This window comes from Nymphaea colorata, chromosome 2 (assembly GCF_008831285.2).
Source record: "Nymphaea colorata isolate Beijing-Zhang1983 chromosome 2, ASM883128v2, whole genome shotgun sequence".
In the NCBI taxonomy this organism is placed as follows: Eukaryota; Viridiplantae; Streptophyta; class Magnoliopsida; order Nymphaeales; family Nymphaeaceae; genus Nymphaea; species Nymphaea colorata.
The window spans coordinates 13,998,384-14,024,234 of NC_045139.1; the positions used below are offsets into that span (position 1 = coordinate 13,998,384).

At 40.2% G+C, this 25,851-nt stretch overlaps 3 protein-coding genes across 9 annotated transcripts; all 3 read left to right on the forward strand.

The window, feature by feature from the left end:
• The first annotated feature begins 430 nt into the window (after positions 1-430).
• Positions 431-10,815, forward strand: LOC116249317 (serine/threonine-protein kinase EDR1-like). Of its 2 annotated transcripts, none has more exons than XM_031622560.2 (15): positions 431-883; positions 1,362-1,796; positions 2,534-2,637; positions 3,472-3,773; positions 3,847-4,326; positions 4,408-4,752; positions 5,031-5,071; positions 7,722-7,790; positions 7,895-7,995; positions 8,645-8,723; positions 8,814-8,912; positions 9,241-9,309; positions 9,399-9,448; positions 9,654-9,830; positions 10,458-10,815. In XM_031622560.2, the coding sequence occupies exons 1-15, from the start codon at positions 449-451 to the stop codon at positions 10,591-10,593; spliced, it is 2,922 nt and encodes a 973-aa protein (XP_031478420.1). In that variant the 5' UTR covers positions 431-448; the 3' UTR covers positions 10,594-10,815. The 2 variants fall into 2 exon arrangements, with proteins under 2 accessions (XP_031478420.1, XP_031478421.1); XM_031622561.2 differs by having other exon boundaries at positions 4,423-4,752.
• A 1,229-nt stretch (positions 10,816-12,044) lies between these two features.
• On the forward strand, positions 12,045-14,483 carry LOC116246941 (pentatricopeptide repeat-containing protein At4g14820). The gene has a single exon (XM_031618862.2). The coding sequence runs from the start codon at positions 12,162-12,164 to the stop codon at positions 14,343-14,345; it is 2,184 nt and encodes a 727-aa protein (XP_031474722.1). The 5' UTR covers positions 12,045-12,161; the 3' UTR covers positions 14,346-14,483.
• Positions 14,484-16,588: 2,105 nt separating this feature from the next.
• On the forward strand, positions 16,589-25,309 carry LOC116246954 (tRNA-specific adenosine deaminase TAD2). Of its 6 annotated transcripts, none has more exons than XM_031618876.2 (10): positions 16,589-16,831; positions 20,706-20,874; positions 20,955-21,154; positions 22,171-22,208; positions 22,396-22,462; positions 23,112-23,271; positions 23,350-23,446; positions 24,651-24,754; positions 24,892-24,936; positions 25,044-25,309. In XM_031618876.2, the coding sequence occupies exons 3-9, from the start codon at positions 21,092-21,094 to the stop codon at positions 24,927-24,929; spliced, it is 567 nt and encodes a 188-aa protein (XP_031474736.1). In that variant the 5' UTR covers positions 16,589-16,831; positions 20,706-20,874; positions 20,955-21,091; the 3' UTR covers positions 24,930-24,936; positions 25,044-25,309. The 6 variants fall into 6 exon arrangements, with proteins under 6 accessions (XP_031474736.1, XP_049931705.1, XP_049931704.1 ...); XM_050075748.1 differs by having other exon boundaries at positions 23,112-23,238; XM_050075747.1 differs by having other exon boundaries at positions 20,982-21,154.
• Positions 25,310-25,851: the final 542 nt, after the last annotated feature.

Genomic DNA, 25,851 nt, shown 5'->3' on the forward strand with positions numbered 1-25,851 from the left:
CTTGTAAAACCCAGTAACTTTGTCCGTATAGCTTTCATATTTGAGATATCACGAGTCATTAAACAAAATATTTGTCGACTGATGCACATGTTTGTTTCTCAAGAGAGTTGAGTTAGTAAGAAATAGTAAAACGTGGAAAGTGGTCTTACCATTGACATTAACACCAGAGATGGACTCCGATTGAATCACATACTTTCTTTCTTTCTTTCATATCCCCATTCGACTAACAAGCAAGGAGCATTTTTCATTTACACTCAAAACCATTGAAAGGGTAATTACGGCATTTACCGTGAGAACCAACCATATCCTTGTGCTCCAGACCCTGCCCAACGGGAGTGGCGTTTTGGTCAATAAATAGACTTCTTTGGTCTTTTTGCACGATGACATGGCCTCAGTATAAAAGGCGGGAAAACCGCTCACACGCACTCTCCCGTTCTGCCTGTCCTCGATGGCCAGGATGAAGAACATTTTCAGGAAGCTCCACATCGGAGGCAGCCATGACACTGCCTCACGACCCGACGCCATTGGTTCTGCCACAGCATCTCAATCTTACGGCTCCGATGATCGGCCGTCCGCCTCCTCGGCCGGCGGGGTCCCGCGTAGCCCGTCGCCGTCTTCTTCTCCCTCGCTGCCCTCTCCGGCTGCTGCCGCCACCCTCGAAGGTGGCGGAGACGACCGGAGGGCCGCATCTGCCGCGTCGACGCGGGATTTTTACTCCTTGGAGGAGGAATTCCAGTATCAATTGGCGCTTGCTATTTCGGCGTCGAACAACGACCTAGGGAATGACCTCGACAAAGAACAGATCCATGCGGCCACGCTCATGAGTCTCGGCCGCGAGCCGCGGGCGGAGAGCTTGGCGGAAGCGCAGTCACGGCGTTACTGGGTACGTATTCATAAGGACTTCTGTGTTTTCTTGCATTTCTTGCTTCCGGACTCCTTAATTTTGACTCTTCATCGGTATTGCTCACGGGAAAATCCTTGATGCGATCCATGATCGATCGATCCTGTAGTTTTGATGAATTCTTTTTACGCCCATGCAGCAGAAACTAAACTTTAATCAAGATGACCTTAGGGTTATCGGATTCTATTTTGCGGTTGTCCACTATTGGATGTTTAGGGTTTTCGAAAACTAGATAATCTTTTTGAAGGGTTAGTTGCGTTTTTGCAGTTCTTGCAGAAGAAATCTTAGTCAGGATAGGAATATGGTACAGTATGAATGCATGGCAAATTGACATTAGAATCCTCATGAGAAAACTTCACCAACTAGTTGAATGTTGCCGTGGCTGGTTGTAGATTACCCATTTGGTGTCTATACTTTTTGCTTATTCTGGTGATGTAAATGTAACTTACTATGTACCCAGGACTATGATGTGCTTGACTATGGGGACAAAGTCTTGGATGGGTTCTATGACATAGTCGGAATTTCATCAGATTCTACATGCCGAGGAAAAATGCCTTCTCTTGCTGATCTGGAAGCTGCAGAGGGAGATCTTGGTTTTGAAATTGTTATAGTTAATCAGTCCATTGATCCTGCGTTGGAAGAGCTGGAACAAATTTCTCGTTGTATTGCCATAGACTGCCATGTTAATGAGGTGGGACTTATTAATAGCAGGTTGGTGCAACGAATTGCTGACCTAATTGTCGAACATATGGGTGGTCCAGTTAAAGATGCAAATGAAATGATAGCCAGGTGGGTTGAGAACAGTATCAGGCTCCGGTCTTCCCTGAATACGAGTTTCTTGCCTATTGGATGCTCAAATGTTGGTCTATCTCGTCACAGGGCTTTACTATTTAAGGTCAGTTTACATGAATCACTTGCTCATTGTGTACTTCTAAATTGCAGTATAATTGATTTCATTAGCCTCATATTTCTTATAGCCTTGTCACGTTGTAAGTATTCCTTGGGCATTTTTGTTTCCAAAAAAAGGAAGATGAGCGTGGAATCTATGGGCTACTTTGAATAGGAAAGTGTTATCTGCTTGCGAAAGCAGCTGAAAGAACACTTCAGCAAACAGTTTCCTTTTCTGACCAAGCCTTTAATTTGTACCACAGTTGTAGCACAGTTTGACTGCTATACCGAACATTTTGCTTTGATCAATTATTGTTTACTATTGTGGGCTCAGAGTAGTAAATGATGAATTTGCACTGTTGTTTTTTTGTTCAGGCAATCTTTGACCTTGCATTCATCTACGACCATGAACTTGACTAACCTTCCACAATATCAGGCATCTACCATTTGTCCTTTTTGTGCATGAAGATTTGATTTTATACCTCAATGAATGTTCCCTTTGTCCTTGGACCTACTCTATGTTTGAGATAGGAGGAAAGAAGGGGGAGGGGGCCCCGGGATGTTGGGGGTTTATATCTTATGCACGCATAGTGATCTAGTATTAGAACATTCATCAAATTATTTCTCGTGTGCAGAACTCAAGAAATCGCTACACACTTTCGAAGCAAGATGTTTTTGAAAAAAAATTTTGCTTGTTGTATCTCTTGTTTTATTGATGATGCATCTCTTGTCTTATTGACGCAGGTAATAGCTGATTCTGTGGGCATACCCTGTCGATTGGTTAAAGGAAGCCATTATATTGGCGTTGATGATGGAGCAGTCAACATAATTAGGACAGAGGATGGCAGGTTTCTCTTGGTTCACACCCTCCTGTTTTCTTGCTCTATGTTGTCTTTTAGTTGCTATTGTTGTAGAAAAAAATAGTGGACTGTCAGAACCTGGTCAACTCAACCAAGTGCAAAATGGATGCATTCCAGCCTAGCTATGTCAATTTTGGGGGAACTAAGGAAGTAGGGAGAGTGATATGTTGTTTAGAATTGGGGGGAATTTAGAAGAATTGACCAAGTAATGTCGATTTTAGTATTAGATAATTGGGAAGAATTAAAGTCTAGACACATCGGTAGTTGGGGAAATATTTTGAATCTATTAACTGGCTTGGGGGGCTGAGAAGTGAGAACTATGAAATTGATTTTGAGTTTTGGAGGGATCCTTAGAAACAAAAAGGCTGTGCACTCTCTGGAGGAAAAAATTTTGATGATAGATGTCGAAACTGCTTTTTGAGCTACAACCTATCCATTATTAGAACTTTGTGATGTATAGATGTCATCAAAATTGCTGATTTATCCTCAAACTTATGCACCTTTGTGATTCATGTTGGTTATTTGGTTTGTTTGGTTGGATGCACACTAAAATAGAATTCTGCCACACAACCTGGATGAAAAAGCTATGTCGTTCCTAGCTATCAGGATCTGCTTTTCCAACTACAGTTAAGCCATCCTCTTGATGTCACTATAGAAGTTTCATCAATGTTGGTGCTATCTTGTTTCAAAGTTAACCTTTGGTCTATAGATGGACTATGCAGACATCTTGCCGTATGCATGTTTTCCTGTGTGAGGGTAGCTTTTCTCTTCTTTTTGTTTATTTATTTTTGTTTTTTTTATTTCTTTATTTTACCTCCCCAGGGAGTTTCTGGTTGACCTCATGGGAGCTCCAGGAGCGCTACTTCCAGCTGATGCTTTTAGTACAAATGATCCTGCTTCAAACATGGGAAACAGTCAGTTGGGCAAAAGGCTACCTCCCAGGGACTTCCAGAGTCCTTGCATTAATGTAACCAAATCAGATCTATCTGGTGAAGAATATAAAGCAACAAATGCAAATGGCAGTGCAGAGGGCAATGCAACTTCAGAGTGGAAGATGGCTTCTGGCACGTTACCAATCACTCCAAACTCCAACACAAGGATAGGAATTACATCCTCTGATTCTGGTAAAGTCTGATAACTTTCCCACTGGTTTTTGTACTAAGCATCTCTTCAAGATCTCATTATTTTCAACTGCAGCTTCATCTTCCAAGCAAATGTGGAACAAGGAAACTTCTGCAGTTGATGAAGTTGCAAAAGAGAAGCCAAACACAGCATCATCTCCTCAAGATCTTGGCGACTCCAAACAGCTCTTCGCGGACCTGAACCCTTTTCAAAATCTTGGCACTGGCAAGAGGCTTTTGCAGAATAAAGTCAACCCGTATAAGGTTAATGATTTTCACAGGCATAAAGAAAACATCAATATTGGTCCTGGAAGACCACCTTTGGCAGTTCCGTGGAAACACAACTCTAATGAGGTTCCTAAGGTGAAACAACAAGAATCTGTTGAAGGCGGCTTCCCTAGAAAAAATGTTGTTGGCAAAGATTTTAATGCATCTTCATCATCCTTGTCTAGTTCATCTACTAATAACATCATGCCAGAGTTTCTAAATATTCATGTACCCAGTGTTTCCAATGTGTCAAGTTCACTGAACGCAAATGGGATAAATGATGTGAAAGGTACCTGATCTAACATTAGTCTGGTCTTTCTTTAGATGACGTTGTGGTAAACAGATACACTATTGTGTTGATTAATTTTAGATGACCCTCGTGCAGGAAACGTGAAGCCTTCTGTCCAAGTTGATGTTTTTTCAGCTCAATCTGCAGGAAATAAGCCTCATGATGATGGTACTTATGGGCCTGGCAGTAACATGTATCAAAATACTGAAGTTTCGAAATTCAGAGATTATGCCTGGAACGCTAATGATAAGAGTGATCGAAGAACTGATAACAGTCCCCAGGGCCATAAGATGCCTTTGAAGGAAAGGCAGATTTCAAACTCGAGACGTCGTGCTAGTTCAAGCAGACTAGACCCAACATTTGATGATGTAGCTGAATGCGAAATTCCATGGGAAGATCTGGTCATTGGAGAGCGAATTGGTTTAGGTATTAATTTATCATGTATACATATGTATGTGGGGTTGGATATGCATGCTTTTGTATGTTGCAACTTGCAAGCATTTGCAACTTCTGGCCTTTGTGTATTCAAGTAATAGTCATGTAGGACTGGTATTCTCAACTGCTTTTGGTTACATGTGATCTGTAAATAATTAAAGTCTAGTTCTTTCTGTTGAATTGGCTCATGAATTTCAAATTAAAATTTTGCCTTTTTCATTTGTTCTTTCGGATATTGATGATATGGTGTTTCTTTTTTTTGTTTACAGGCTCTTATGGAGAGGTTTATCTTGCTGAGTGGAATGGCACAGTAAGTTTGTTTCTTTGCTGGAGCTGTAACTGTTCTTGTACTTCCTAATTTATTCTTCTTAATATGGTTTGTGGAGAAACTATTTTCTTTCAAATGTATCATGCATTTCACAGGGGCGACCCTATACCCGATGATAAGAAAATATAGGAGAGAGAAAAATGAGAGAGAATAAAGCTTGGGCTACTGGGTTATGGGGATGTACACAAGCTTAGTCGAGCTTGAGGTGCTTGACTCAGATATTGGTCGGGACTCCAATTCAACTCTGCTCGAGCTCAACTGCATGGTTTGTGCTTAAGCTCAAGCTTGGCTCAAACTCGTCATTAAGTAAGGTCAGGTTGAGCTAGTTAGTAAGGGCGGCTCGAGTTAGGCTTGAGTATTACAAGGAGAAGGCTTTTGCCCCTTTCTCAGATAGAAAGAGGGGGACTGGGAGCCCTACAAGGGGTGCAGCCACTTCTCAATAGCGAAAGAGGAGAGGCTGTGCCATGCTTCTTCCCTTTCGTATATATATATATATATATATATATATATATATAAGGAGCTGAAATCCTCCAGCCATCCGTTCTCTTACACATGTAGCCATAGAAATTCATATATATATATATATATATATATATATAGAGAGAGAGAGAGAGCTGAAGATGATGGCAACACTGGTGGGTGGAGAAAGTAGCACCAACAATTCTCAATTCAAAGTCCTCAAACTCGACCAAGTCATCACCTTGCTCAGCATGTTATTGAGGGTGTGGACCTTCCGTCCTAACTTATAGGTGCTCTTAGGCTGCCTGCCCTTGTTGTGCCTATGGCCGATCCTTGTCAGTTCCATGGAAGAGGAGGAACTAGCATGGGTGGTTTGTGAGCAGTGGCAGAGCCAAAATAATTTTTGGAGGGGGCACTCTTCAAATATTTTCATATCAAAAGGAGCACTCATATACATAACATAACAAATATTTAAAGATATTAATTTGAAAATAAAGAAACTTGAGGAACTGGTGCAGGCAACTGATGACACCAAACATATGTAGCTCTGCCTCTGCTTGTGAGTGGCCATCTGGGTAGTGGGTGCTGCTACTAGCTTTGGTGGATATAAGAAATAGGTACTTCGTAGGAGTATTGGTTTTTCAGTTAGGACTTAGGACAAAGGATTTGGATATAGATATGATTTAGGTTGGGTTTGATGGTTTTGGTAAGCAGCAGTATTTGGTTTAGGGCCTTTAGGTTTAGATTTGGATTCAACATTTAGTTTTGTTGGATAGGTTGAGGGTTTGAGTTAAGATTTGAGTGTGGATATGGACCTAATAAGTATAAAGGATCGGGGTTTTGAATGGCGCCCGATTGGATTTGGATCAAGCCATTCCTTAAAACAAAGCATTGGATCCGAAAAGGAAAAGGGAGGACCTTGAATTGAGTTTGTGGTTGAAGGCCAAAGTTGGAGCTTGATCCACGCTCGGATGTGAAAGGTCCTGGTTTTGACGCAAAATTATGCAAAGGTATCATTTGGATTGAACTTGGGTTTGGGACAGTATGAGATAACATATTTGGACCAGAGAACAAGCGTCGGATCTGGCCACCCATTGCTCCAGTCAAGTCTGGCTCATCAGAACATTGATCATGAATGGCATCGTTTCCCTACAGTTTTGGGACGCTCTGGGCAATGGCACCATTGGTTGTTTTCCATCTGCGGAACCCCATCATTGAACACATCCATTTGTTTTTGCAAATCCAGTGACATCTTTAATCATGCACAACGTGTTTTCTTGCATTTGCTTCATCATTTTGAACATCTGCATCATGTGATCTTGACATTGTGTTTTCAATGTCTCTTTTTCATTTTTTTTCTTTTGTCGTTCTCACAACCAGATTGTTCCTCGAAATTTCAAGCCATTATTGAAAGTAGAGAAAGAATCCTAGGTTTTGATACCAATCCAATGCAGTGATTAGATCTCCTTATTCTAATCCTCATGGAAATACGAAGCAAAGTAAAACCTGAAAGCAAAACGAATGAAAGCAAGATAGGGACAAGAGAAATAGCAAAATAAACTTAAGGTTTTTGATTAGACAATTTCACTACAAATTAAACTATGTACCCCCCTTAGAGTCTACCAATCAGTAACCAGTAACCACTTTGGATATTGGATCCAAGATTGAACCCAATAGACATTATAAAGTCAAGAAGGCTCACACTGAACATGATAAATCTAACACATAACAACGCAAACAAATTGGATCCAAACTAAAATCCAATTTAAATGGATCAACCCTGCGCTAGAAGGTAGGTCAAGTAGCCTGTTGGGTTTTAAGCACCTCTCTTAGTTTCTTATATTTGCAAAATTTCTTCATGTAGCTTCCCATCCATTTTTTTTTTTTTCTCAATGTTTTTTATGTGGGTTATGCAGCACAAAGTGAAGCATTCGGGGCTTCTGTGATGCCCAGAGTTACTGGTATAAGAGAGTCTGGCCGCACTTGTTTGAGCCTATTCTTGTGAATTTCCTGTTGCAAAATTCCTTGGCATCAACCATACGCTTTTGGCCTTTCCTGATAGTCATGACTTGTTTCTCATTTTTTGTTTAAATTCCATAGAATGGTGGTAAGCTTTCAATGAAACTTCAGGTCTGTTTTTTTTTTTTTTTGATGGTTTCATATTGATTGCTAGGAAGTAGCTGTAAAGAAGTTTTTAGATCAGGAATTTTCCGGGGATGCACTTCAAGAATTCAAAACTGAAGTATGTTATCTTTCCTAATCCTGGTGCAACATATCCTGGTTATTTTTTTTGCAAAGTGCTTAACTACTGAAAGATGATAATAAAGGCTTCAATTCTTTTGTCAGGTGAGAATTATGCGCAGGCTTCGCCATCCAAATGTTGTTCTTTTTTTGGGTGCTGTAACTCGACCTCCAAATCTTTCGATTGTCACCGAGTTTCTGCCTAGGTAAATATGTGTATTCATCTTTTTCTATTAATGGGACCTTCTTGTGGATGAGAAACTCTCTGCTTCTGGTAGTAGTTGGCATTAGCTAGTAGCCTAGTGCTGTTTCTCACATGTGAAATGCATCTTGATACTCTACCAACTACCAACATTTCATGGTGCATCTAGCATGTGAATTATCATCCCATTCCAAAGTTCCAATATCTCCTGCTGCTTTTACAACACATCTTTCTTAATTTAATATACAAGGAGTTCCTATTTTCATAAGGCCTTGGGATCACATTGAAGTCCATTATGTAGTTGGTAGGGAAGCAATTATTGATGAAATTATGGTTAATCCCTTTTATGTGCAGGAAACTTGACTTGGAGATCCTTACCATTTTCTTTGCTTCATTATGATTATTAAGTGATTGAAACCAGAATTACCACAAATTGTTTCCTGATTCACTGTTATATTATCTTGAAGATGCTCGTCACTAAGCGAGCACATGGAAGTTGATAGTGACAGCTTGTTAGTATTGAAAGGGTTTTTAAAGTTCATGCCTTTGTGTAGTATGGTATAGCCTGATTGGGTTGTGAAAGTTCAATATTTTTTTTGTTGTTTTGCATAATATAGATTTATTGGCCCGGCATATTTTTTGTGTTTTTACAGAGGAAGCTTATACAAGATTCTTCATCGCCCTAATTGCCAAATAGACGAGAAATGCCGGATTAAGATGGCACTTGATGTGGTAGGCAGTCAATCCTGGAGTATCTTACCTTGTGCAATGTGCTACGCTGATTTCCTACTTGTCTGATGCGAATGTTCCTCTATTTGGCAGGCAAAAGGGATGAATTGCTTGCACACCAGTGTACCAACAATTGTGCACCGTGACCTGAAATCACCAAATTTGCTTGTTGATGAGAATTGGAATGTTAAGGTACCAACGGCAACTAATTTCAGTAGACTTGAACTGTTTGTCAGTCATCAGCCACTTTTACTTTTCGACATTGGTTGGTCTATTGTTGCATGCAATCTGAATGAGGAGATATGTTAATGCCTGAGGAGTGAGCTCGTTGAGGTTCATATCATACGTTTTATGAGCATAGGTGATAAAGTGACTGATGAGTAATACTACATATACGGACTTGCTTATGCTGTGTTCTTATTAGATGCAATAGTTATATATTGAGTATGAGCATTTTATGCATGTTGCTTTGTTGTAGTTTCGGATAAGGTCAGAATTATCTGTGCATCTTGTCTTGCAGGTTTGTGACTTTGGGCTTTCACGTATGAAGCATAACACATTTTTATCTTCCAAATCTACTGCTGGAACTGTAAGAATCAATAACATAGACTCAAATTGCTTATGCTGAATTTGTTAATTTTGATGATGTAGACCCAACCGTCCTTTTGTGATTTTCAGCCAGAGTGGATGGCACCTGAGGTTTTGCGCAACGAGCCATCCAATGAAAAGTGAGTTTCTACTTCTGATGCCGTCCTGAAATATGCAGTTGGACTGTGCTTGTTTTATTTGGAAATTTCATTTGGGTGGTTATATGTTAAGATGTTTCAAAGAAAGTGTTGAAGTTAAAGCTACTTGCATGTGAAGAAATATGGAGATGAACTGTGTGGCAGGAAATTTATACAATGGATTACTAATAGTCTGGCTTTCAAACAGGTGTGATGTCTATAGCTTTGGTGTCATACTGTGGGAGCTTGCGACATTGAGAATGCCATGGAGTGGAATGAATCCAATGCAAGTGGTTGGTGCAGTAGGATTTCAGAATCGTCGTCTAGAAATTCCAAAGGAAGTGGATCCTTTGGTAGCGAGGATAATCTGGGAGTGTTGGCAGACGTATGTATCCTTTGTTTGTTTAGCCCATTGATTCAGATTTTTGTTTCCACGTTGATTGAGATTTAGTTATCAGGGTTCTTATCAAGGCTGTGAATGTTGTTCCAGAGTAGTTTAAATAATGAAAAATGGCATCCCTGGATTTGGGATGGGGCTCATAGTTATAGTCCGGATTTATCAATATGCTATGTGGATCGAGGAATATTTAGTAAGTGTAAGAGATTTGTTCACAGTCTATGTTACACGGATGCCTCATTATGTTGGAGGGTTTGGCAACTTTTGTGAAAATTGTGCGACATACACAAAGGAGGATGTGATGCAGCTCTCAAGATGGAGTATTATGTGGTTAGCATATTATCGGCAAAATATATCTGGAGTGGGGGTGAGGGCAGGCCATGATCCATTTGTAGACGTTTTAATTAGCTGTTTTGTATTTCCTAGGTTTTGATAATTCTTACTTTTGTGGACGATAATTGTTTCCATTTGTAGACGTTTTAATTAGCTGTTTTGTATTTCCTAGGTTTTGATAATTCTTACTTTTGTGGACGATAATTGTTTCCTGGTGGCTGAAGAGCTTAATGATTCTCTGTTCACTGGGTATGTCTTTGACTCCCTACTCTTTGAATGCAGTGATCCAAATCTGCGGCCTTCATTTGCCCAGCTGGCAACAGCACTTGAGCCTCTGCAACAGCTTGTCATGCCGAATCACCAAGATTCTCAGAGCTCACACCTATCACAGGAGATCTCTGTAACTTCTACTCCCTGAGGCAATCTGCTACAAGAAACGGTTTTATAATTTTTGTATCTTGAGAACATATTCATATAGCCCACGTTGGTAAGCGATGGAGAGAATTCTTTTGTGGCGCATCATGTGGCGAAAAGAAAGCTGCTGTTGTGGCCGTGTACAGGGAAATACATCCCAGGGGAGTATTTGTATATTGTATATGAAATTGCAAATAATCAGAATTCTGTTTGGTCTCCCCCATCACTACTGCTGTTTGATGTCACTTTTGAAAGCTTTATCAGAAGAATTTGGATATACAATTTGTCTGGAACTACTTGTGCCCGAGATGGAGGAGGAGCGGGTGCTAGTCTATCCTAAAGTGACTCTATAAAGCATCGCCAGATGTGTATGATTAAGCTGTTATAATATTCGAAATGGGTTTGCATGAGCGAAAAATCCTGCGCTGCTGCTACTAGCAACTTTTCTGTGAATCATCTGGGAAAGCACGTCACAAAGAATTGCATGCGTCCAACATTATGCTCTAGAGAGTGAATACGAATATTCACGTGGGAAAGTGTGAAGGCCTGCTTCTTGGTATTGATTCTGTGACCTCCCTACGTGAGTTTGTTCTCTGCCAATCTCGTGATGTGGAATTGGATTAGTCTTTTGAAGCATGCGAGAGTTCTATAAAGATTTCTTGAAGAAAGTTAGGTCTGCTAACGAATCCAGTCTGTCGTGGTTAGATTTTGTATGTGGGAACTTTTAGTAACACGCCCGATGAATCGGCAGCTAAGTTTTGCATCATTAATCCATAAAAGCAACCGTGTGCTCGTGTTTATATGTTTATGACTGAAGTATTAATTAACTTGTCAATAAGGAAAGGTTCCTCAAGACAGAAAATAGACAGCTAAGTAGCAAAAATAGGCGAAGGTAAAATTTTCATGCATTAATGCAAATCAAAGAGAACACAAATACCGACACCCTAGAGTTTCTGCACAACTCATTTTTATTTTGTGAAGTACATGTACGGGAATGGGGAATTTGATTGCTATCCAACAAATAAAGAAAAACCAAAATCAACAAAACGTCATTTTTTAGTGAAAAACCTGGGGGATGCAGGTTTTCCATTCACAAGGCAAAATGACTTTTTTGAGAAAACGCTGTTTTTAGTGAAACATGGTTTTGAGTTCCTCCAAGCATGCTGAAAACAAGGTTTTGGAGGCAAAATGGCGTTTTGCCTCCAAAACACTGTTTTGAGCATGCATCCATTCAGCCTTTATCATAACTATGTGATGCCTTTACTACTGTAAAATTAAGCATGTAAAATTAATACATTATTTTCATTATATGTTTTTTGAAAAAACAACTAAGTAATCTTAATTGGTCTAGGGTTGAAATTCACGAACAGAGTGGTGGGTTGTGGCCATTTTATATACTGAACTGAGCAAGGCACGGGGTTTGGACCGGAAGCCAAGCTCAGTCGGGCAAGGCACGGCCTTACCCAGAAGGGCCACAACTCGTACAATGTGCCGTCTGCGTCGGCCGATCCACGAATAGTCTATACTTTATAGGTAGCCGTAGAATTTTGAATTGGACATTGTTCTTAGCGAATGGGCACCCTCTGCCTCCCGCCCCCGCCTTCTCCTCCCCTGGAGGCCCTCGGGCCGCATCTCCACCGTCGATGCTCCCATCTCCTGCAATCGTGCACGTCCATGAGATGCCTCAAGCAGACTCATTCCCTGCTGATTCGCACCGGCCTCGACCGGCTAGAGCCCCTCGTCGCGAAACTCATCTCTTTCTGCGCCCTCTCCCCCGCCGGCAGCCTGGACTACGCCCGTCTCATCTTTGCCGGCATCGAGTCCCCAACTACCCATCTCTGCAACATCATGCTGAGAGGCTTCTCACGCAGCAATTCGCCAGAAAACGCGATTCTTCTCTACGAGCAGATGCGGACCACAGGCGTTTCTCTGGATCGGTACAGCTTTCCGCCGCTTCTGAAAGCAATGACGCAAGCTTTGGCGCTTGGTGAAGGTAGAGAGGTTCATGGGTACGTGATGAAGATGGGATTTGACTCGGACGTGTTTATACATAACGAATTGTTGCAATTTTATGCTGAATGCGGCAGCGTTCTGGACGTCAGACAAGTGTTCGAGAAAACGCCTCGAAGGAATATGGTGACTTGGGATTTTTTCCTTGGTGGGCTTTTTCGAAGGGGTTTGTTTCAGGAGGTTGTGTCGCGATTTGATGAGATGTTGAAGATGGGGATCGAACCGGATGAGCTCATTCTGGGTACAGTCATTTCAGCGTGTGGGCATGCTAAGGATCTTAGAATGGGGGAGGCGGTCCATTCCTATATAGATAAAAGGAAATTGAAAATTGATAGCTATTTGGAATCTTCATTGGTGCACATGTATGCAAATTGTGGGAGCCTGGCGCAAGCGCATAAGTTGTTTGATGGGATGGAGGTGAAGAGCTTAGCAGCTTGGACTGCTTTGGTTTGTGGGTACTGTAAGACTGGAGAAGTTGAGACTGCGCGCTCGCTTTTCAATCAAATGCCAGAGAAAGATACGGTATCTTGGAGCGCTATGATTGCTGGTTATGTCGAGAATGGTCAGCCTAATGATGCCTTGAAGCTGTTCCATGAGATGCAGCTTTCAGGTGCAAAATTGGATCATATCACGCTGTTGAGTGTCCTCTCTGCATGTGCTGACCTTGGGGCACTAGATCAGGGAAGATGGATTCACTTTTTCATTCAGCAGAATGGCTTCAACCAGACATTATCTGTGAATAATGCACTTATTGACATGTACGCCAAGTGCGGGAGCTTGGAGGACTCACGCAAGGTCTTTAATGCCATGCCTATGAGGAATGTGATCTCTTGGACTGCAATGTTAACAGGTTTAGCCATGCACGGGGATGGTAAGGCTGCTTTGGAGCTGTTCTACGAAATGAAGAAATCCAATACCAAACCGAATGACGTTACGTTCATCGGCATGCTATATGCGTGCAGCCATGCCGGTTTGGTGGATGAAGGTCGCCAACTTTTTGTTGAGATGACCAAAGAATACGGGATCATGCCTAGGCAAGAACACTACGGCTGCATGATTGATCTTTTGGGCCGTGCTAATCTTCTTGATGATGCATGTGAGCTCGTCAAATCTATGCCAATGAGGCCAAACGTTGTCATCTGGGGAGCTCTTGCAGCAGCTTGTAAGATCCATAAGAACGCTGTAATAGGTGAATATGCTGCAAAACAACTTCTACAGCTTGATCCTGAACATGATGGTGCATATGTGATGCTATCAAACATCTATGCTTCTTCTAGTAGATGGGATGATGTTGCAGAGATGAGAAAATTGATGAAAGATAGGGGAGTTACGAAAGAAACTGGCTGTAGTTGGATTGAATTGAATAACATCACACACGAGTTTGTTATGGGAGACAGGTCACATCCGCAAACAGATGAAATTTATCAAAAGCTTCATCAAGTAGTTAGTAAAGTGAAGCTGATTGGTTATGCACCAAATACATCTAATGTGCTGTTAAATGTGGAGGAGGAGGAGAAAGATGACATGCTTCTCCTGCACAGTGAGAAGCTTGCAGTGTCCTTTGGGCTCATTAATGTCGGCGCTGGATCATGTATTCGTATAGCAAAGAACTTGAGAATTTGTGATGACTGTCACTCTTTCATGAAGCTCATTTCTTTGGGCTTCAATCGTGAAATAATCCTTCGGGACAGGAACCGATTCCACCACTTCAAAGAGGGCTCTTGTTCATGTAGAGGCTACTGGTGAATGCTAACTAAGAGCTCATTGTATTCTATTCAATCTTTAAAACATATAAGGGACACCATTTGTATTGATGCCTTGACGGTAAATAGTGAGTCTAGCAGTTTGGCAGAGTCTTGGTTTGTTAAAGTGAATTATCTTCCACTTTGTATATTGCAGCATCTAACGTTTTGTTTAAGGGAAAGAAGGCTGGAGTTTTAGGATTCCTTGGTCGACAGTGAAATCAATGAAAGGAGAGATACCGTTGTTAGGATTGTTGCCGAGAGAGGGATGAGAGAAGCAGATTGAGAAATGACACACTCTGATTATGTGAATTTCTGACAAGGATCTTGACATATATATATACACACACACACAGATGTATACAATAATTTTATTTTATGTCTTTTTGCAAAACTATTCCCATAGACACCGACTAGGTTCACTAGCGATTAGGTTGTAACAGAAAATCGATTTTTAAGGCTAAAGATTTACAACATTTTAGTCTGATAAATTTTTAGTTATAAAAACATGTAATGAATCCAAGATTCAATTAAATCTTTTAGCTAGGAATCACACAGGAAACTGGCTGGACTTTTGCCAGAAACCTACTGTTCATTTACTGTTCTCGTCAGTTCTAAAAGCCACCGTCGCTGGCTGAGGGTACAGCAGCTGCTTCGTTATCTTTACGAAGAGTAAACAAAAGGGTTTTCAAGTTAAGAAAACAATACAGAAAAAAAACAAGTTTTCACAAGTTTCAAAATAATAAACTTTACCCTTACAACAAATGCCAGGTCCATATCAGAAAATTTATTGAAAACAGAAAAGGAAAAAAAGGAGTGTAAACGGATGTTTCAGACGGCAAGGCTAATAAAAAAGGGAGCGATATGTCACTAATAAACTTTCTACCTCCTCTGAAACGTTGCATATTTTTCTCTCTCCTTCTTACGTTCTTCTGTTTTGTTTTACTTAAAATTTCAGTTTTCTAAGAGTTATGCGATCTGATCGGGAATGCATATTGATGAATTTTGATACAGGGCTATGTTGCGGTGCCCACTGCACTTTGATGTTCGTTAAGATGTCCAAGGTTAAAAACTAGGCTTGTCTTTGTGAACCAGCTGTGTGCTCCATCTGCTGTTTGGGAGTTGTATAGCAATCTAAATGCATCGATTTCGCATGCTTGGATGTACCATTTTCATGAACGTAAGTCTTTTCTTGTGAGTCCGTGCTAAGGAAGACAACATTGCTAAAGGGAGTGAAGGACCAAAGATTGTACACTGATGGTGCTCATATCATAAATGGTCCTTATTTAGAGTCTGGCCTCCCGTTAAGTCCTTAACAGATCCCAAACATCACAAACAAAAAGAAGAAGAAGAAGAAGAAGAGGTATTAATTTCTTCCCCTTCAAGATTTATGCATAGCGGGTTATCACCTTATAAATAACGGCCTCATATTTCTCATTATTTTCTTTCATATGGATTTTGTGTTCGCTCACTGTTAACTGCCAATTATAAAGAAAAAACAATCTAATTAAATTAATATGGCATAATGCTAACAAGTGTAAAATTTATGCTTTTTTACATTGTTGAACACAAACCAGGAGACGCTGCCATTGTAATTTATTTTGTAGACCGTCTCTTTATTATTATTATTGTTATTATTATAGTCGGGGGATTAGATTTACCGCTCCCATATTGCAAATTTACCCCGCAGGCTTTTGATCTGGAGTTATAAGTAATGCTAGTTGGTTTTGCGTTTGAAGATTTTGGTAATGGAAAGTGGATCCGTGGCGTCCGATTGATATTCATGTTTGAACATTCATGTGCCCCATTGCCGTGGCGATATGAAGTTACAGACAAGCCGTTCTCTCTTTTTCTTTCCCTAATGTCGGTGAATAGAAAAATGCATGTATTTCAGTTGCTTTAGAAAAGTAACTCAACTACACAACCCTCGCCAGGATGCGGCCCATTTAAGTGTGGATTTAATAAGTCCAAAATCAGTGTTTTTTAAATGTTATTTGTAATTTTGCCTTGATCCACACTTAGTTCCAGTCCAAGGAAAGAGAAATGGTTATGTAATCTTGCCTAAACCGTTTGGATCCACCATTTACATTATTCAAGTTAATGGGTTTTCTAATCAGACCCAGACTTCAGCCTCAAATTTTTGTTTAAACCCTACCCGATGTTTCTCGTATTACTTTTATCGGGTATATTTGGATCGAGACTCCAGATTAATTAGTTCCCGACTCGGAGGGGAATGAAACCAGTCGGGAGACTTGTTCTCTCGCAGTGAGAACTGTTCCGACGTTAGCACCGTCCATCGAATATTGGGGGACATCCTCGTCGCCGGACCGCACACTACTCTCATCTTTTTCTGGGCGATGGCCGGCTGCAAAAGCAAAGTCTATTGCGAAGCATCGACTGTGAAGCAGTAAGAGAAGAAGGCGGCTGCTTTTGGGTAGCCTCTCTCTCTCTCTGGAAGAATGCAACTCCTTTCCATTGGAGAGAAGCAAGGTAGAAAATGATTCTTTGTCTTATTTGCTGCATCTTTCATATTACTTAAAAATTGGGAGTTTAAAATGGCGTGACGGAACTAGTTTTGGGATTTTACTAGCTAGAGTTCATAGACCAAATTCAGAAGATTGGATGTAATGTCGTGGATTTACCACCCATCGTCTCTTCCAAATGGATGTTCCAATATCTTAGAAGGTCTATATAATGAAATCCAGATGACCAACATGGTAGTTGGTCGATTCGTTTTAGTAGTTCTCATCCTTACGGGTTATTACCATGAGCTTCTTTGATTCCTTTTGTGACGGTTCTTTGAGTGTTCTCATAAACTGGTGTTTAGTGATGATTGGCAGCGTATTTTTCTTATTTCCTCATTGCCACATAATGAAGACGAAGATAGCTAATGTGATAGTTGCTCGATTGGTTACAGTACTTTGATTGTTAGGATGATTGGGCTGGGGCTCTTCATACTCCTTAGTTCCATAAATCAAAGCCGGAGGGGAACAACAAGGTCATTAGTCTATGGGCGTTGACAGTTTGGAGATCTACCATTTATCCTTTAGATTCCATAACTGAAGCCATGGAACAGATCGTAGGTCGACTTTCTCGTTTTAACTGGTGTGTGTGGTCCTCAGTGGTGGTTGGAAGTTTTTATCTCCCTTTTCCTTTCTTCTTTCAATGCTTAAAGACATAATAACTACAGGGTTGCTTGTGAACACCATGTGATATGTTTTGGAAGGTCAGCCATATGGAGATTGACTGCATGTATGGGCTAATCATCATCAAGGATTATCAATATGAATATCTAGTTCACAATTCACATGCTGCAGCAGATCTAGATGTATGTTTCGTTTTATATTCAGCCAAGGTTGGTCATGATAAAGTCTCATCTACTTATGAAGTTATGTTTGATCGCATTAGTATGTACTGCCCTGGCTGAAACAAAGTCTGGCTGAAAATCTTTTGCTCATCCAAAATATAAGTAGGTTCAATTTAAATGAAGAATAACTCCTTTATACCTGGTGATACAAATTCTCCCAAGTTAAGAGCGAGACTTTTGGTGCAAGTATTGTCCCCCATTGTCCTCATGCTCTTTGTTGCAACTGGTACAGAAAGAGAACCAGAATGGCTGAGAGAAAGGAAGTTACAGCCGAAAGGATGATGACAACCATGTACTTCAAGAAAAATATTCATGACGTTTTGTTGACATTTGGAGTTAAGTTTTTCAACATTCTTTGTCCTTGATCCAATCCTTCATATTTAATAAAGGTATCCGTACCTCAGATGATCTTTTATTTTTTTCGTCTTGTCAGGATTATTAACTTTGTGGCCGCCTTCCACCTGGTACCTGCTTCGTTCTTCGATTGTGTCTGTCAGAAAAGACTATTTAAAACCTGCCGACTCCTTTTTTTTAAGATGGGAAAGGTCGGATGATAACCAAATAGGTCCTTCGCATCATGTCCTTCATTTTCTAATCTTTCAGAGGGAATGGAGTAAAAAGAGTTATATCATTCCTCACACCACACCTGAAACTTGGGCAGCTAATAAGAATATTGTGTGCATTTATGTTCTTTTAATCTCCTACTGTTTTACTGTTTCCTCATTCCTGCCATTTATCTGATTTCTGGCTTAAGAATTATTTGATCTATATCACCAAAGGGTGTGGATGCTGGTGCCGGTACCATTTTTCTGATTTCTGGCTTAAGAACTATTTGATCTATATCACCAAGGGTGCGGATGCTGTGCCGATATCAGTGCAGTACATTTCAAAAAAATTAAGTGTAATATATATATATATATATATATGACAAAAAATTGTCTATAAATCACAAAATTATTAAATAACAAAATCAAAATTACAATTTAATAAGTTTATACAGTCATACTGGTTTTGAGATGATCCACAACTACGTTTTATTAACTTCTTCCTTTCCACTAGATCCCTAGAAAAAAATATTTTGAGAGAGAAAAAAAAAGAATGTCAAGATTCCCATCACCCTTCCCATTCTGGGTGATTTGGAATTTTTGGTAACCCTTTGCAACAAGGAAAAGGAACTCGTTACATGAAAGAGATAAACAAGGATATGAGGTTAAAAACTACAGTGGGGTCAGATTGTGGGTCGGGTTCATTATACAAACTCGGACCCGAACCCGAACTCCATCGCTCTTCGAAGCCCGACGCCGGTTCCCCTTCCTCGTCTTCCTCTCTGTCTCCCTCTTCGTTGCCCTCTCATTCGACGCAGAGAAGAAAAAGGTGGAGGAAGGAGCAGCGGCGGCGGTGGGCGGCAATTAGGGTAACTAGGTTTTTCTATCTCCCATCTGTTTCCCCTTTCCTTCTCACCCTGTCTCGCCCAAGCCCTCTCTGTCTGCACTCTCTTCCTCCCGCGCTCCTCACTCGCCCTCTCTTCGTCTCGCCTTCAGTCTCCCTCACCCTTGCTCTCCCTGTTCCCCCAAATCGTGTCGTCCCTCTCCCTCTGTCCGAGGTCTCGTGTCGTCCCTCTCCCTCTGTCCAAGGTCTCGTGTCGTCCCTCTCCCTCTGTCCCGAGCTCTCTGTCCGTCTCCCCTCTCTGTCTGCACCCTTTCACTCCCGCAAGCTCTCACGCCCTCTCTCCTGCACTGTCTCCCTCGTTCGCAACTCTCCCGCACTCTCTCTCTCTCCCTGCCTCCCTGACATGGTGCGGTTTGGGTGCGAATCTGAGTCGCACCCGCATCTCGTCGGGTCGACGCGGGTGCGGGGCCAAAAACGGCGGACCCTGGTGACATAGCTCAGGATCACGTCTTGTGCATGAAATGAGGGGGTACAGGGAATCTTATGCACAGTTATGTGATTGGGTTTAAAAGATAAAATAATCATGATGAACCATTTAAAGGCTACTGTAGCTATAGCTCCCCTGTATTCTGGTTAGTCTTAAATCTTGGTGCAATATATAACCATAGAACAAGGCAGTAATCTGTGCTATCTAGGTGAAGTGCTAAACAGAAAGTGGGCAACAGCCATGGATTTGTAAATAATGTAGGTTAATGTCCACAGCTTACTAGCAGTTATATATGTTTTTGTATGATAACAGTGCGGCAATCATGTATTATGCAATGAGAGAGCTAAGCGTGTTGACATCAATTGACATTTTATAAGGAAGAAGACCAAGTGGAGATGGTTAACAACTTAATATAGAATGCTCAGTTCACAGTATCAATTCTCGCCAATGCTCGAGTCCTCCACTAGAATGTCATGTGGTGATCCATTCTGTCACTAAGTGCTGGTTTACCTGTGTTTCTGCTTTTTAGCTTTGTGGTAGCAGTCATCATCTTATCATTATTAGGATGCTATAGTAAGTGGTTAAATAATGGAGAGAATTTCTAAAGCAGCAAAACCATGTCATATGCACACAGTAAAACCTTCTTAAGTAAGGAAATTTCACTGCTAATGAATCATGAACCTGAGATGGTCTGTTCAGTTCCACCCGTCCTTTTTCTGTTTCTTTCTCAGTTTCACAACTCGGTCACTGTCTATCCAGTACACAGTTCTGCTAAGGAAACATTATTTGGGGATATATATTGTTTCTCGAACAGTGAAGTAGCACCATGAGAAGGTTTTCAAATGCCAATTGTCAAGTGTATGATGTCTGTGGTGCATTTGACTATATCGATCACAGATCAGATTTATATGATACATTGCTTCTATGGTTCACACCTAGATCTGAGCTATCCATATGTGTTAACTATCCTCAACTTTTTATGATTGCATTGTCTTTGATGTATTAAAAATTCCAAATGCTGTGGAAAATCCTGAATTTTTTGTAAAGATATGGAGTAGTGAACTTACGCAAGATATTTTATTTTTTGGAATGATTGCTCATCTTCTTTTCCTTGGTCTCAGATGGGCATGCTCCTTTTGATTGTGAAATGGCACATAAGTTGATATTGCTGAGGAGTGAAGGTTTTAAGCTACATACTGCACATTTCAGGTAGTGAACTAAATGGATCCTCATAGTGCAACAGGAACGGGGCAGTAGGAAGATACAACCATAGGCAAGGGCAAGACAAAGGTATGCATATGCATGTTCACTTTCTAGGGATTCCTGATCTTGTTTCCTGCTCCATCAAGATGTGTGAATATCTGTACCAGGCCAACAAACACAAGATGCAATTTCAGGACGAATAACTTTTGACCAAAGAATACCCGTAGCACCACGAGGACGGAGAATCTCATTTTCTACATCCCACTTTTCCTTTTTGGCCAGTTATTGTCTTCATCCATTAAACATGGATTCAATTGGAGAGCTCTTTGACACTCAGCTTGTGTTTATGAAGCATGCCCTGGAAGAGGTAACCTCCCATCTACTCTTTCATTCATGAGCCACCTGGCTTTTCATGTAGCTGCCTTGAGAACTTGCAACTGGGAAATCCATTGTGATGATTGAGAAGATGGTCCTCTCTTATTTTTTGCATCTTGAATCTTAGCTTACACAATGCCAAGAGCATTAGTGGTTTGTGGTTCTTGCATTTAGTTGTTGGCATTGAGGAAGGATGATTTATTGCTTCAATTGTTTGGTTATTTTATCAGCTTGTGCTTGTAATACATGATACATCGTTGGAATCGATGAATGATGATTGTATAAGTAGGTTGGTCCAACTTTGTCAACTGGTTGGAACTTCACAATCATTATTTATCAAGGTTATTGCCACCATCTTATCTAAGACCATTTCCAGGGTGAGAATAGGTTAGAGGGAACTGGGAAGTATTCTTGTGATTTAAATATCAAATTCTTGTGATTTAAATATCAAATATCACAACCATTAATAAGCCTGTTGATGAGCACATCCACACATTTAATGTGGATGAATTCACGTGTCTTCTTTGTATTTTAGATTTTCCTTTTTCCTTTCGGTTTTCGCAAAAAGGAAAGAGAAAAAAACTCTTTTGAGAACTTTTCTGCTTATTTTAACATTCATAGAAAAACTAGTTGTGGTTATAGAGCAAATGAGACTTCCATAGGAGATGATCAGTTAAGTTTTTTGCAATGTGATAGGTCTGCACATGCAATATTTGTTGGTTTGCTTTTTATTTTTGTGAAAATTTAGTGTTCTTCCCTTAGTGGCCTTCATGAATCTTACCCTGAAAATGTGTGGTCATAAGTGACACTTCCTTTGTCCAATGTATTAACAACTGGACTTCATTATCTGCATCTAACTAGCACAATAGGCAGGGTTCACGTGGAGATGTTGATGTGTATTTTATGAGCTTCCTGGTTCTCTCTTGGTCTTTTTTGCCTGTGTAGGCAATGTATGTTGATGACTTTGACCATTGTGGTTGTAACTGCTGCTTGGGTTACCCTTCACAGGCAAAGTATGCAATGGACAACCTTGAAGTACCGGTTGGGTATGGTTATCCTTCTCATTTCTTGATCCTTTCACAGTTAAAATATCTTTCTTTTTATCAAATAAACTTTGTTATTTTGAGGAGGTTGACCTATACAGATATGCTAATGAAACTACACTATGACAACTTTTTTCACTTTTGTTATCCATTCATATTTTTATTTTGTTTCTTGGATATTTTCAAACAGATGTGTGATCGTTGAGGATGGGAAGATTATTGCTTCTGGGAGCAACCGCACTAGTGAGACAAGAAATGTAGGTCTTGTTACTCCTTTTTGTCTTCAATATTAATATTCCAAAAAAAATTCATTTTTTAGATGCTTGCACTTCCTGAACCTAGATGCATACACCTGCACACAGACACATGGATTATGCATGATTCATGATCAGAAACCCATTGTAGGTACATATGGTAATTGTCAGAAAACCAACATAATTTGGAATTGACCGCACTAGTGAGACAAGAAATGTAGGTCTTGTTACTCCTTTTTGTCTTCAATATTAATATTCCAAAAAATTTTCATTTTTTAGATGCTTGCACTTCCTAAACCTAGATGCATACACCTGCACACAGACACATGAATTATGCATGTTTCATGATCAGAAACCCATTGTAGTTACATATGGTAATTGTCAGAAAACCAACATAATTTGGAATTGCTTTTATTCTTTTTGTGTAGGTAAATGCAATAAGGATGTGGTGTTAATAAATACAGAATTTAGGAATCATTCATAGGCATGAACAGTTTTGGTTGTGAAGTTGAGAGTTGCTCTGATGAAGCTCTCAATAAGCTTGCTTGCTAGCCTATGAAGAGTGAAATGCATGTCCAAGCAAGTATCAATTCCAAAGTGTTTTTCATGCAGCAACCTAGGATTTTTATCATCTTTCTGGTGATTACTGCAGGCAACAAGGCATGCTGAGATGGAAGCAATTGATAAGTTATTGGAGCAATGGCAAAGGTCTGGACTTGCACAACCAGATGTTGCAGAAAAATTTTCAAGATGTGATCTCTATGTTACATGTGAACCCTGTATAATGTGTGCAACAGCTTTATCTGTACTTGGTTTGTGTAGTTCACTTTGTGCAGTTGTGAGTTAGTTAAGTTGGTGACCTTTTTGACCTTGTCCTGCATATCTGGTAGGCATAAGGGCCGTGTACTACGGATGCGCAAATGATAAATTTGGAGGTTGTGGATCAGTTTTGTCACTACATTTAAGTGATTCTGAACATCTATCAAGGTATGATTTCTTGAATTGCTTTTGATTGCTTTTACAAGTTTATGTTTGAGTTTGTTTGATGCAAAATTTTATTATTTTTTAAGATTTCTAGAATCTAAACAATTCCTTGGTTTACGTCAGCAAGATGAGGTGGAGTAGTGGTTGATGTCATCATAAGGGCATGGATCAATATGTATGGTGGTGCTTTGATTATGTGTGATCTGGGATTGATTATCTGACTAACGACAATAACCTGTATCAGGATTTGGAAGGAAAAGAAAGAATCTGGCTAGAAAGAACCAAGTTCCGGAATGTCCACAAATCCATCTAGAAACATGTTGGAGGAGATTGCCTAGAATATTATTGGATTGCATGTCTACAATGACCTATGTTTGGATATTTGGTGCAATATGATATTTGAGACAAAGGATGTAATAGAGAAACCTGTAAATTGTATTATATATATACACACACGCACGCGCGCGCGCGCGTGCGTGCGTGCAAATGGCCTTGTAATGGAAAGTGCACCACCCAGTCACAGTTAAGTATATGTTTGGACGTGTTTGAAGCTGTGAGTGGGAAAATAAGTTAAATACGTGCCTGCCATCTGTGTGATTACCTAATCATGTACCAGCTTGAGTGTTGTATTTGTGCATAGATTAAGGAAAATAGTAGCTGGACTAGAGTCCGGCCATTGTGGCTATACGTGGGGTATGCAATATCAATCAAATCATGTCTCCCATAGAAATTGTTAGATTTCTCCGAAGGATGTTAATTATTGTGATGACTTGCTACTGTAGCAAACCATGTGTACACAACCTCCACTACTCGATTGAAATTGGCATCAGTTATATTTTTAATATAAGTCAGGATTATGTTTCATTGTCACAGTTACACACCAAAATTGCTAGGGCCAGACCCACTAAGAAAACTTTAGTTTGTCTAAACTAGGAACCCTTATCCTAAGTGAATATATCATCTGAACAAATTTTCTTGTCCCCATCTTAACGTGCAATGCATGAGAAGTTGGATTTCAACATTCCGTAGACATTTTGAAGCAAACCTATGTGTATATTGTAATCATTATGTTGACAGGGCCCACCGAGGTGAACCTGGGTGATGTTCTAGTTCTAACTACAAAATATATTTGCAAAATGGTGTGGGTATGTGTATATAAGTTAATAACTCTGGATTGTCTTTGATCTTATATAACCTTGCTGTTCAGTGAGAAGGCCGTGAAGGGAAAGGGATTCAAATGCATTGGAGGAATTATGGCAACAGATGCAGTGTCTCTTTTCCGAAGCTTTTATGAACAGGGAAATCCGAATGGTAGGTTAATAGATTAAATCTATCTCTGATTCTACACCAACAAAATACTCAAAATAAATTATCTGCATTCTGCCACATGAATAGAAACTTATGCCATCCATGTGTTTGACCGTTCTCTAAATTCATTTGTATTTCAGCTCCAAAGCCCCACAGGCCTGTTCGGTTAACAAAGTGAGCATAAGGTCTCTCGCTCTCTTGCATATGCACTATGTTTGCTATAATATTGCAGATTGTTTTGACTGTACAGTTTTGCTAATTAGATGCTACATGTATGCTAAATTTATGTCAGGATGTTAGATTTGGGCGGTTTGCTGCCTCTCTCAAGTCTCTTACAAGGAGCATCGTTTGATGGGCCTCATGAGTTGGACAATATGACGTACTGTTGTGAATTACTGTGTTATACTCATTACTTATGGAAGCAAGTGCGAGATGAGCAACAGATTATCATTTTGGTTTGTGCTGGCATCTGGAGTACAAGATTTTAAGAGCTGCCTTTATTTTTTTTTCTTAAAAAAATCTTGCTTTATTTGTGGAAAAAGGTTATTGTTATTTATATGGGCGGTGCCCTTTTTTACACCTCATGGGTTTGCTTGTATCCTTGATTTACCTGAGGGAGTGGCTTTGCCTCAGTCTGCATGTTTTGGTTTGGCTTGGGTAACAACGTGCACATATGCGTTTGAGACGTATGATCCTGATTCTCCTGTGGTAATCACCAAAAAGGTCTTGAGACGCGTTCTCTCACCTTGAATGCATCATCCCGGTTTTATGCATTTTCAAGGGTGTTAACATGAAGCATAATCTGTCTCCACTTGTTTCGAATTAGTTCTGCTGCATGTTTTGTTTTCTGAAAACAGTTGGAATATATATAATACCCACTCCATTTAAAAAATAAAATGGCGAAAAGGGACAAAAAAAATTGGGGTTTCGTTGGACATTAGGGGTGAGTTTGATTTCCATGGATCTCAGATCGGAGGGAGTTTCAAATCTGTGATAGCTGAAATCCACAGTTTATCAGGATTTCTGCTTCTACACCCAACAATGCGGATTTCAAATCCATACTTTAATGTAAAAAGTGTGGAGGGTTCCGATTAGAAAAC